The sequence below is a fragment of the Ceratotherium simum genome, chromosome 18 (assembly GCF_057802395.1).
Source record: "Ceratotherium simum simum isolate JZ-2026a chromosome 18, ASM5780239v1, whole genome shotgun sequence".
NCBI classification, from domain to species: Eukaryota; Metazoa; Chordata; class Mammalia; order Perissodactyla; family Rhinocerotidae; genus Ceratotherium; species Ceratotherium simum.
Window position 1 is genome coordinate 35,763,974 of NC_141917.1, and position 13,630 is coordinate 35,777,603.

General features: G+C 40.6%; 1 protein-coding gene across 2 annotated transcripts in view; it reads right to left on the bottom strand.

Annotated features, from left to right (window-relative positions):
* Positions 1-428: 428 nt before the first annotated feature.
* The window catches only part of CCL28 (C-C motif chemokine ligand 28), a 29,518-nt gene continuing 16,316 nt past the window's right edge, over positions 429-13,630 (bottom strand). For both annotated transcript variants that reach the window (XM_014781617.2, XM_087443245.1), the window contains exons 2-3: positions 7,606-7,732; positions 429-2,021 (exon numbers count right to left, since the gene is read on the bottom strand). In XM_014781617.2, the coding sequence (XP_014637103.1) occupies positions 1,829-2,021; positions 7,606-7,732 (320 nt within the window). In that variant the 3' untranslated portion in view covers positions 429-1,828. The remainder of the gene's footprint in view (positions 2,022-7,605; positions 7,733-13,630) is intronic.

Genomic DNA, 13,630 nt, shown 5'->3' on the forward strand with positions numbered 1-13,630 from the left:
AAAGAGAGATTCCTGTCATATTTGATGCATGTTCCTTGTTCCAAGACAATACAACCCCATGGTATACCCTGCTTCTTCGGAGGGCTTCCTTCCTTGATGAAGGTTCTCTCCTGGTCTATAGTCCTCAAAACTGGCTCATATAATAAACTCACGCCAATTTTGGTTAATATATTGATTATGGATTATTTGCATTGACACTTTATGAAAGCTAGGACTTACTCTACATCTCGAAGCTTCTGTGGACAAAAAGGAGTCCAAAAGAGGAGCAGTGCAGTGGGAATCGATGCACAAGGTATGGGAAAGGTGGGTTAGGAGTTAAAAGATGTAGGCTCCTTGTTTAGGGAAAGTGTAAAATCATCCCTCATGAGAGTCAATTCTGGACCCCTCCCTAGTGCTGCTCCAAGAACTGACTGTGGGAGGCAGATGGCTCCCAGAGCAAAGCAGACATTTTATTTTTCAGCATCAGAATTTCTCAATCCATGCAACAGGAGCCACTCAAACTAGGTGTTTTAAAATGACATTCAGCTAAAACGTATTTTTTCAGCATCAGAATTTATCAATCCAAACAACAGTAGCTACTCAAACTAGATGTTTTAAAGTGATATTCACCTAGAAAATGAACTCTAATGTTCATGAACTCTAAATACTGCATTAAGAAATACACAAATTCATACAGGAGGCATTATTACCAAAAATGTTAAGCCTGAACGTAATCATAACAAAACAGACAAACCCAGAGTGTGGAGCAGATTCTGACCTACACTCTGTTAAAAAGTCCATGCCATGGGAAGAAAGAAAAGAAAAAAAGCAGAAGGACTTTGGTAGATAAAAAGATACTAAAGAAATATAACAAATAATTGCAATATGTGAACCTTGATTGATTGATTAAAAAAAACCTATATAAAATGCTCTGGAAGTAGTCGAGGAATTTGAATGTAGACTATACATGTGTATATATATATGTATATATATACGTATATATATATGTATATATATATTAGATGACATTATTATATATATTAGATGAGAGTAATATATTTGATGAAACTGTTAATTTTTTAGGTATAAAGCTGATAATGCGATTATATAGAAAATGTCTTTATTCTTGAGGGACGCCAAGTTGTAACACTAAAAAAAATTTAGGAATGAAGTAGTATGATGTTTGCAACTTATTTTCAAATGGTTTAGAAAAAAATTATATATTTTTACATATATATAAAATGTTTTATATATACACACATACAAAGAGAGGAGAGAGAAAACAAATGTGGCAAAATATTAACAATGATTAATTTAAGTGAAAGGTATACAGGCGTTCACTGTACCATTCTTTCAACTTCTTTGTAGGTTTGGAAAACTTCATAATAAAAAAATTGGAGAAATTATGTCTGTATGCTACTGTTAAAACACCATATGAAGATAAGTACTGTCATGCATCGCTTAACAATGGGGATTCGTTCTGAGAAATGCGTTGTTAGGTGATTTTATGACACGAATATCCTAGAGTGTACTTACACAAACGTAGATGGTATAGCCTACTACACACCTAGGCAACACGGTACTAATCTTATGGGATTACCATCGTATATGTGGTCCCTCATTGACAGAAACGTCGTTATGCGGCGCATGACTGTATTATCCTTTCATTTCATTTTTCAGTTGAGTATATTATTGGCTACATTTGCATACTGTATAATTGTTCCTTTTAAAAATATATATTTTGTTTTGCCCTCTTGGCTTCCAATAAGGAACATTCACATGATAACTTTATAACCAACCATGGCCAAGTTCGCTTCAGGAATCGTGTGTAGATTCACTCGTAAACTCTCTAATAGGGATTTTCATGGCCATGTGTTTCATGTTTCCTATGACGTGCCTCTTTACTGTTCCTCTTGCTGTGGTGTTTCTTCTTATGGCAAATGTTGCCCTTAGCATTTTTCTTGGATGCTTGTTCTTTCATCCACCGCTTAATATTATGACTGTGTGGGCTGACACAGATTCTTCTGCGCTTGATATGAAGGCTGCCAAGGGAAGAAAATAAAATCACTGATATAAAGTACAAGTAAGTAAAAAGTTAGTGACTTATAGACAGTTCCCACTTTCAGACACTTTTAGTGTATTCTTAGAGACTAAATCCTAAAGCTGAGCACCACAAGGTTGAATCTTAACTTTACTACACTGCTGCCTGTGGTTCCTCAGACATCAGCAGAAAGTATGAAAAGATGGAGAAGGAGCAAGGAGTATGAGGAGGAAGAGGAGAGAGAGGAGAGAAACCAAGTGAAAATTCTCTTTCCTGATGCCAAGCTTCACCCAACAAAACCACTACACTCCTCACTGCCCCTCGCAAACACATCCTCCTCCACAAGGTTTTTCTAGATCCTCTAAGCTAAATGCCCTCTTTTTTTCCTTTGAGTCTCTATGGTGCTGATTCCCTCTCTTCTGGTTCTTCTGGTTCTTCACTCTTTCATTTGAGTACTGTCTCAAACTTTCTCCTTTCCCTGTGGTGATATGCTTCTTGGAGGAGGAATAGTCTGGAAGTTTGTCTTGAAAAGGCTTTGTTCACACTAGGAATTCAGTAATTAGTTGTAGATATGAAGTGGAAATTGTTCAAAATAAGAACAGTCTGGTTTTGTTTTCAACAAAACAATTAACTAAAATATTCCAGGCTTTTGTTAACATTTTAATATAATATAGATCTATACCACATCTCAGAATTTGTTTCAATTTCCTTTTTTCTATATGAAATTTTGACATTGGGGTGGGAGAACCCTAGAGCAGCATTCACAATTTCTAGTAAGTAAAAGAATTTCTTCTTACAAAAGATATTGAGACTTTTAATTCCCTATCGGGTGCCATCCAGCTCTTATTAAATGTCACAAATCCTGCTGGCTCTACATATACAATATGTCTGTGTCTAAATAAATCGAAAGCCCTGACCCTATTTATTCAGGGGAGAAAAACAGGGGGACAGAGAGTAGGCTGCCATTTCTCCAGATGACCCAGGAGGAATAATTAGCTAATGTGGGGACTCTCGAAATGCGAGGGAAAGTTAGGAAAGGCTTGAATGAGCTTAAGTAGAATAAAGCCAGCATGTCTGGGAATATTACTTTGAAAGAAGTGAGGCATCTTAATAGGAGGACAATAAATTCTCTAAGTGTATTAGATTGAGAGGTCTTCAAAAGAAAAGCTACTTCTCACTATGACTAGTTGGTTTGCCTTTAGCTATTACAGGAGAAAACTTGGCTGTAGCACTAATGTGGACAAAAAAACAACGAGTTGAAGCCCCTACCCTTTCCAAAGGACTCAAACTCTCTCCTTTCCCTGTGGTGTCAGCAAGAACCTGAGCAGACATCTGGTAGAGAGAGACTCCACTGACATCCAGACAAGCCCACAGTTACCCAGGAGAGAACTAGGACTCAACTCCATTATTCTGTGGGCTGTGAGGAGCTTCAGGGAGGGGCACTGGCCTGAGGCTGAAGGAAGAACTGGATGGGGGGATGGAGACAAAGGATGCAGGGATGTGGCGAGCCATAGAAAAACAGGCAACAACCACCATGGGGACCCTTTTCAAAGGCCTACCAGTGAGGCCTCAACCTCTCAATGTAATACAAGAGAAAAACCAGCTACCAGAACACAGCTCCCAAGCCCAAGATGCTATGATGTTTTCAAATCCTAAAGTTTATTTTTTTTTTTAAAGATTTTATTTATTTTATTTTTTCCCCCCAAAGCCCCAGTGGATAGTTGTATGTCGTAGCTGCACATCCTTCTAGTTGCTGTATGCGGGACTCGGCCTCAGGATGAACGGAGAAGTGGTGCCTCGATGCGCACCCGGGATCCGAACCCGGGCCACCAGCATCGCAGCGTGCGCACTTAACCACCAAGCCACAGGGCCAGCCCTCAAATCCTAAAGTTTAAAGACTGCTTAAACCTCCACCTGTATCCCATGTGTATTCCATCAGGACAAAAAGAGATGGGGTCATGCTGGACAAGGAGGTAGCCTATTCCACACTCCTTCCCCTACCGCCAACCCCACAGGATTCTGATGGGCCCCAACCCTCGAGTTGTGAATTTCTAGGTGGAGAGTTTGATTCTAAGAAACCAAAAGGCTAATCCCCTGCTTCTTTTATCCACAAGAGGGTAGCTAGAGACAGTCCAATGGACCTAAAGGGGTAGCCCTGCCATCAAGATTGTACCATTGTTTGCTATACTCTTTCTTTACCCATCCCTCTAAGCACAACAGCCCTTAACAACCACTTCTGAAAAAATACTCAAGCCTCCCAGATACCTTTATTTAATAACCACCAATTTTCTTCCCAACAGATAATGTCTGTATGATTCAAGAAACCTCAGCCCTCTGCCCAAGATAAACAACTTTGCATTGCATTTCTGTTTAGAAACAGCCAGAAGCTCTTTAATGAAGTTACTGCAGAGGGGTTTAAACAAGCAAATTGCTGTCTCAGACATCAAAAATTACAATGATCATTTATAGGGTGTGAAACAAAGGACCTATTTCTAGGCAGAAAAGAAAAAGGAAAGAAATCTAGTGAGTTCACTGTAAGTTAATTTATATTAGTTAATTGTGATTAATAATAATACATGCTCTTTGGGAATTATATTTCCAATGCTTGCAATGTTTTCTGCAACTAAAACACTTGACTCAAAGCTTCAAGTCTCTATACACATTCCAAGTTAAGGGACTATATTTTGGATAAGTAAAGATGTGTTCTGCAGCAAAACAAATTGAAAACAAGAGAACTTTTATCTTTTTGTTTTAAATGTCAGGAAACACAACAGAGAAGATCTGTAATTTGTGATTAAAAAATACTACATAGTCAAATTTAATCCTATTTGAGACCAGGTCATAACTACTCTGTATTTTTCAGCTGTCTTATCAGCACAGAGAAGTCAACTTACAAACTTGTACTTGAATAAAATATTTTTAGATCCAAGTGATTAGCTTCATAGTTTCCCTTTAATTAAAAACGAGTCCTTTTTAATCGTATTCTGATCATTTTTTATCATATTTTCCCTTACCAAAGTGAGGACTTATATAATTTCTGTTCTTGTAACTTTTAGATCTCTATCTCACATCTGCTTATCCCAAAGAAACTTCTCTGAAAAATCCTGTTACCAATAGTGTCCCCTGGTAATCCTTAGCTCATACACACTCTTACTCATACACACACAGAAATTTCCCCTGGTTCTTTCCCCATGCCTTCCTGGGAGTCCCATGGGAGCTCTTACAAGTTCTGAAGTCTTCTTTAGTCTGAGATGACATATGCCAATGAGGTGGAAGGAACTGAAAGTTGAGAATTTGGTGTTTCTGAGCATAGCCAGAGCAGCCTCAGGCAGATTTAGTTCAGCTAGGTAGACCTGACACAAATACCCAAATGTTTCCAATTTTCCAGAGCACTGTCATCCATGAACTGCCTATGAATTTTTACTCTCCAAATATTACCAGCACTTTCTTTCTTTCTTTCTTTCTTTCTTTCTTTCTTTCTTTCTTTATTTATTTATTTATTTATTTTTTGTGAGGAAGATCAGCCCTGAGCTAACATCCATGCCAATCCTCCTCTTTTTGCTGAGGAAGACTGGCTCTGAGCTAACATCTATTACCAATCCTCCTCCTTTTTTTCCCCAAAGCCCCAGTAGATAGTTGTATGTCATAGTTGCACATCCCTCTAGTTGCTGTATGTGGGACGCGGCCTCAGCGTGGCCGGAGAAGTGGGGCATTGGTGCGCGCCCGGGATCCGAACCCGGGCCACCAGTAGCGGAGCGGGCGCACCTAACTGCTAAGCCACAGGGCCGGCCCTACCAGCACTATTTCTTAAGATTAAATAAAAGACTGATAGAATCTCAGCCAGGCACATACTAAGGGAGTTTTTCAAAGAAGTTTGGAACTGGAAGCACCCCTAAAAAGTACCTCATTAGTAAGTATTTCCTGGATTGCTATAAGATACACTGGCTCCCAGTGACTAAACCACCTGAGCCAATGGATTCAGTGACATGAACTGAGGAGATGCTAAGAGAGTTCTCAACCCTCTCCCTTTCCCCACATAGACACTCATCCTTATCAAAAGTTTGGGCCAGGAATTGTCTTCCTCTGCACATCTAACCCCAAGTGTGACTTTTAAACTTTATTAGATCTATTAGATCTTTATTAGATCCTTTTGAGACTCTTATAAAACCTATGGACCTTCTCCCCAGAAAAATGCTCACACATTCATTCCCACAAATTTCAGGGAGTTCACAGCCCCCTGACCTGAGAGAAGTCTATCAATGGACATCTTACAAACTCTTCCTCTGAACTTCTAAGAACCTTGTCCTGTAGCAGTATTTATCAAAGTTGGGTCATGGATGGATTCCTCTGAATGGAGAAAAATGTATCTTAAATCTCAGAGAATGGTTTGCAGGACCCAGCTGGGTAGAGTCCCCTGGACACTGTAGGAGGGCAGAGTCTGTTTTGTCACTGCTACATCCCCACCACATAGAATGGTGCTTGGTACATAATCGCTAGTCAATAAATATTTGTTGAATTCATTAAATAAATAAAGAGGTTCCCCAGTTCTCAGGAACGCACGCATAAGCAATGGGCTTATTTGCAGCCCAAAGAAGGGCACCGAATGGCTCATTAGATCACCTGGAGCATAAGTGGTGTAGAACCAGCACACCAGGGAGAAGCCTAGTATGCTGTTTTTCTGATTTGAAGGTGCCAAATGTAATGGAGTTTTGGGAGAGCATTTTATGGTTAGTCCCACCGCTGCTTTTGAGAGACCTTGGAGGTATACAGTGTTCTGAACGAAGAGACCTGGGTTCACATCCCATTTCTGCCATTCACTAGCTGTATGTCACCAGGTGAGCTATGTCATCTCCTCAGCCACAGCTTTCTCCTCGGTGACATGGAGATAATTTATGCCTTCCTCACAGCATTGTTGTCAGAATCCAAATTTGCTAAAAACCAAGCATTTCATATTTTAAAGTCTCTGTGAAGACCTTAAGTACGTATAGGTCTAAAGTTTTTAATAAATGAGCCAGGGGTGGAGGTGGGAGGGGTGAGAGGGCTCACCATGAGCCAATAGGAAAGAATCAAAGCAAAGAAGGGCATTTGTGCTTGATCGCATGTAGCACTTGTACCAGGTACAGACATCTCATCTCTACAGTTCTACTGGAACCTTATATACACTCCTTATGAACTCAGAGAGTGAAAATGACAGCAACCCATGTACTTGCCTGGAAAAAGTTACAGTTAAAGCCATGAAATAGAACAGTCACCTTCTGTTTTTCTTTTTGTTGTGTTTTTTCACTCAGAGCATCCCTTGTTTTGCTTAGGAAAGTCGTGCCCATCGTAGGGTGACTGCAGGCATTTAGCCCTAATCACAGCACTGCAGTGGGGGGGAGCAGAGGGTAATGGGGGCTCTGGACATCTTAATGCAGAGATTGTGCATTCACTCCAGGGAGCCTGGGGCAGAAAGGCAGAATATTTACTCTCCCCTCTCTTGTTTGTATGATTATTTCTATGTTGTGTGTCAGGCAAAGCCTCCTCAGCCTACTGTTCATTGGCCGAGAAATGATCACTGTGCAGATTTCCCTGCTGAAGACACTCACATGACAGCAGCCAAGTCACAATCCCCATCAGCTCTCTGAATGCGACATGTATTCACTCTTTCCAGAAGCCTTCTGGAAATATGATGTGAAACCTCGGTGCAACAGCTGGAGGCAATGGGAAGTATGGCTAAAAGAAGAAAAGGAAAAAAAACTTAAATCTTACAGTTTATAGAACAATGGCCTGGCTCTCATCTTTAAGACTCCAGAGAAGCAGAACATTAATCCACTCTAGCAAGGAGCAAACACTAAGTGAGGGCTTTGTGCATGCAGACCTGGGACAGGACACGTCTCTACCTTCCAGAACTTACACTGTATTTGGGGGAGATAAAAATAAGTACAGGCAAAGACACAAAACAAGTGAAGAGAGAAAAACAGCTCTAGACAACGATGTTAGTGGGGTTATAGACTGACTTGATTAAAGATGAAAGAAGTAATGTTGACAGAATGTCCCACACAGTTAGAAGAGAACAACCACATGGGTCCCTGGAGCAGGTTTGAAATTTTCCCCCGGCAAGGGAGGGGGAAGGACTTGACTGAATCTTGGAGGATTTGGATGGGTGGAGAAAAGTGGAAAATACTTGTTCAGATTAAAAGAAGTGCATGGTCAAGAGTTCTGAGACAGGAAAGCCCAAGGCACATTTAGGATGTAGAGAAAAATAGACCACTTTGTCTGAACTGAGTGGCTAGGAAGGTGAGTGATGGGAGATGTGATACAAAAGATAGACTGAGGTCACACCACTGAGGCCTTGAATGTCAGTGTAAGGAGATTTAGCTTTTATGAAATGGGGACCATTAAAGATTTGAGAAAGGAGAAGGGTTTTAGGAAAATCCATCTCACAGTGATAAACAAGATGGATTAAAGTGCGGAGTGACTGGGGCAGGAGGTCAGGTTAAGACTGACCTTATGTTACCCAGATGTAAGGAAAAGAGGTCAACACAAGTATGAAAGGAAATCCAATCCTCTACTAAAATGTGTATCTGCAGATTCCTAATGCCACATGCACACAGTATTCTATGCTTCCCATTCTACCAAGTAGGTAATAAATTTTTTAAAAAATTTAGAAATTACATCCAACAGTGGCTGCAGGTAGCAGCCTCATAATAACAGACGGAAGTTAGCCCCTGAATTAGGGGTTAAAAGAAATGGTTAGACCCCTCTACAGTGTCAGCTCTAAGCAATAGAGGTACCTGCCCTTGGGATGGGGAGAGATCTCTATATCCATGCTTTGCCCACATGGAAACATCAGGCCTACTCACAGCTATGGAGCAGAGAAGGAGCTGAATGTGAAATTAAGAGTGTCTATGTGACTCACTGGGTATCAAAACCTTCCACTACCATTCATTCATTCACTTACTCAACAAACATTTAATGAGCAAATAAAATGTTCCAGGCACAATGCTAGTCACTGGGGGATACAAACATAACTAAAACAGTATGTCCCTGTCCCCAAGAGGCTGTAGTAGAGGAGACAGATTTGGAACTAAATGCTTAGGATACAACCCCATTGACCCACTATAACTGTCTTTCTGGAATTCTGTTCTTCCAAAAGCCTCCTCAGTCATAAAGACAGGTGCACAGCTGTTCACTATAGCGAAACACTAGGGCCTCAATGTCGTCAATAGTTAAATAAATAATGGTACATCCCAATGGAATAAAGGATGAGGTGGATATATTTACACTAAGATATATGAATGTCCGTAATTTATTGTTAAGTAAGAAAAGCAAGTTTCAGTATAAGAATTATAAATGACCTCATTTTTATAAAAAGAATGTACATACATACACAGAGGACAAGAAATGGAACTACATATGCCCAAATTTATAAGCAATGACTACTTCTAAAAAGGGGGCAATTTTCAACTAGCATGCAATACTTGTAATTTTTTTAATATAAATTTATTTATTTAGTGTGTTTGTTTGTGTGTGTGTAAGATCAGCCCTGAGCTAACATCCATGCCAATCCTCCTCTTTTTGCTGAAGAAGACTGGCCCAGAGCTAACATTCGTGTTCATCTTCCTCCACTTTATGTGGGACGCCGCCACAGCATGGCCTGACAAGCTGTGTGTTGGTGTGCACCGGGGATCCGAACCTGGGCCGCCAGCAGCGGAGCGCAAGCACTTAACCACTACGCCACGGAGCCGGCCACTGACTTGTAATTTTTTTAAACCTCTAGTCCTATGGAGATCTGAGCCAAGCCCTACAGAAACACAGATTAGAGAAATTAACGCTGCCTAGGGAAGACAGGGTAGCCATCAGAGGACATGAAGTTTGGACTAATTTTAAAGGAGGAGGCAGAATTCACCTGATGGAGAAAGGGAGTGGAGCATTCTAAGTAGAAGGAACTATAAGTCCAGAGCCCTGGGGTATAAGAGAACGGAATGCTTGTTTGGGTTGTTATATCTCACAGAATCTGAGTGAAACTCACGGAACCTGATGTCTTAGACTGGGGCAAATCTACTCTGGCAAGGTTCTTGTCAACAGTCTCGGCGCTGACTTCAGGTCATCTTCAGGCCCTGGGAAAAATGCCTTGACCCTAGTGCCAGAGCCTCAAGGAGGTTCTGTACACAATTAACTGGAGCTGTCTTCCTCCAGAAAGAAAGACTTTGACCTTCCTCTCCTGTCCTGCCTGTCCTGAATAGCCCAATGCTGCTCCATGTGGAACAGAATCTCAGCTGGAGATACAGCTCAATAAAAACCTAGCATCAGCCCAATATATGTATTTTTTAATTCTAGGGAAATTAGAATGTATCTACAACCCAAATATATATTAATTATATATCTATAGTTACATAAATTCATTTTTTACATAAATTCATTTACAAAAACGTATGTCTTCAGTAACTTCTAAACCATGCATTTTAATTAATAGATGTGGTTGAATTATACCGACACAAGTGATATAAAGAGTTAATAGTTCTAATCAGCCTCACTTCTATTCTAATTTAGCTGTCGTGCAAGTCTGCAGCAGCCTGAATCAGGAAAATGTTTACCTTTCCCAATGCAAGCTATTTCATACCACAAGGACATCCTGCTTTCCTCTCCATCTAGACCCAGTAAGGGGCCTTTCATTTTGTTATGCATGTAAGGAGTGTGTACAGAGGCACATCCAAGCACCAACCAATCAGATTCGCTGGAGTAGGAAGAGCATTGTTCGTGCAGCAAACGTTTATCGAGTGTCCACTCTGTGCCAGACCCTGAACTCTGTGTTAGAAATGTTGAAATAAACAAGGCATAGTTTCTGCCCTTGTGATGTTTAATATTTAATAGTCCAGTAGGAGGCAGGCAGGTAAACAATCACAACACAGCAAAATAAGTGTTAACAGAGATATGTTCAAAGTGCAATGGGATTATAAGTGAAAGAAACAAGATTCAAAAGGCCATATATTGCATGATCCAATATACGAAATGTCCAGAATAGGCAAATCCATAGAGATAGAAAGTAGGTTAGTGGTCACCAGGGGTTGGGGGTAGGAGGGAATGGGGAGTGATTGCTAACAGGTACAGGGTCTCTTTTTGGGGTGCTAAAACATGCTGGAATTAGATAGTGGTTATGGTTGCACAATTCTGTGAATATGCTAAAAACCACTGAACTGTACACTTTAAAATGATGAATTTTATGGTATGTGAATTACATTTCAATTTTTTTAAAAAGTACTATAGGAGAACGGAATACTGGTTGTCCTTACATTTATTAATGCATTGATTTCCTAAAATTCTTTCTTAAGCTACAATGTGCTGCCTATTCTCTAAGTCAAACTTTTAATATTCCAAACAAGGTTTGGGGTTTATTCATGTATCCATCCATTCATTCACCCATCTTACTCTATAAGAATCACTATGTGAAGTGTTATGGAGTGAATCACTACCTCTATCTATGAATTGTTATAGGGTGAATCACTATGCTAGACCCTGCGGGAAGAAAGATGAAGAGTTACTAGCTTTAAAGAGCTACTACACAGACCACTGCTATTAGTTGTGACCCAAGCAACTATAAAATATAAGATGGACTTTCAAAAGTATAGTGGGAAAGAATCATAGGCAAACCTGTGTGTTCAGGAATTTGAGTTACCTGAGTGATGACATAAATTCAAGGAATAGTTTTAAGCCAAAAAGGCACCCAGGACCTGTACGTACTTAGCAAACTGGATTACATTTCTCAAATATAAAGGTAGGATGGGCTCCCCTGGAGATCACTTGAGCTAAGTCAGATTAACTATCAAAAGGCAAGAGGCATGTAATAAGAGCACTTACTACATGTTGGCAGATGTGACCGGCGCCCTTTTGAGGCAGGCAGAAATATAAAAGGCCAGGAAAGATGGAATCCTTTGAAAAGTGCATAAAGAGTTAGGCAATGAAGAATGTTGTCAGGGAGGTTTGGACTAGGGCAATGGTAAGATTCTTTTAGGTAACATCGCCCCCTAGAGGTTTTCTCATGCAGCCTCCTGTCAGAATATTTCCATTTTTAAAGACCAGTGAGCAACAACTTCTGATTTCAATGATGATCCAGAATTTCCATACAGGAGAGATTTAGGAGTGGCAATCAGGTTGAAAAAAGGTATTCTGTGACATTTCTTCTGCATTTACATAGTTTTTATTCAGATAATATGATTACTTGGTTGGGGAAGCAAGCTGATAAGAGATTAAAGAAGCTAAACCATTCTCCCAAGGACCCCTCTGGTGCCTCTATTGCATAAGGCCAGGAATCTCATGGGAAAGAACCTACTTTTGTTTCAAAACTGGAGTTCACACAAACACAGACCTATCTGATGGAAGGTGTTCCCCTGGAGGGCAATATATGAAAATTATTGCAAATAAGAAAGAAGTCTTTCTTTCTTTCTTTCTTTCTTTATGAGTAGGCTCATAAAGCAGCAGGGCCCAGAGGTATGAAGGAGCAAGGATCTGAGGTTTTACCTGCTCCACCCCCAGCCCCTTCCCTAACCCTTCCAGATATGCCTCTTTGCTTTGAGAAGGACCCTCCAGAGTGTGTCAGCCCAACAGCTCCACCTGGGAATCTCCTTTGAAAGGTGATTCATGAGAGCAGCTAATGCATTTCCTTGCTGGTCTAAGGTCAGTCCTCTGGAGGAAGGAGGTGGCCACCAGTGGGTAGGGAGTGGGTCAACAGGAGCTGCCCAGCAGAGGCACCATAAAACTGCAGGTAGAGGCTCTGATCAGGTGACAGATCAGCCTCCCTACCCCATCAGACCACTCCCCCCAGACTCTTAGAGGAAAAGGACCCTTCTCGAGGACCCACAATTTGAGAATTATAAAAAATATTTGGATTAGGAAATCCTGAAAAAAACCTGTAATGACTCCTAGGCAAGAATATGGGGACTCAGAATATCATAATTTCTGTTGACCAGCCAGTGAAGCCCAGACCATACAGTTTCCATGGGTAGCATCTGATGTGTGTAATGTGTATATTCAGTGAACTGAAGTCAACATTTGAATCATTTTGGGGATTGTATCAATCTTTGCTGCATTATAAAAGATGATTTGCTTCTATATAAGAAGTGTGAAATAAAGTAGGGGGAAAACATTTCTAACGTAAGGCAGAATGTGGCAAGGGCTATGTGATAAATAGAATGAGTGTCCAGAACATTGAGAGGCAGAAGAGATAAATTATAACAGAGATTCAGGTTTATCTTTATCAAGGAGATGGTATTTGAGCTGGGTACTTGAAAGATGGATAGAGTTTGAATAGGGCAGTAAATGTCAAGGAAACAATGGGTATAAAGGCACAAAAGTGGAAAAAGACAGAACTTAGGCAAATGTGGTTGGAATTATAGAATTTATGAGTGTAATTTGTAAGGGGAAGACATGAAAAGTATGTTGGGACCAAATTGCCTTATATTTTATGCAAAGAACACAAGTTCAGTAACCTCTTTCTATGGAAACAGTTTTAATCAAGACATGATGATTTGTCGGGGCCGGCCCCGTGGCTTAGCGGTTAAGTGCGCGCACTCCGCTGCCGGCGGCCCGGGTTCAGATCCCGGGCGCACACCGACGCACCGCTCCTCCGGCCAC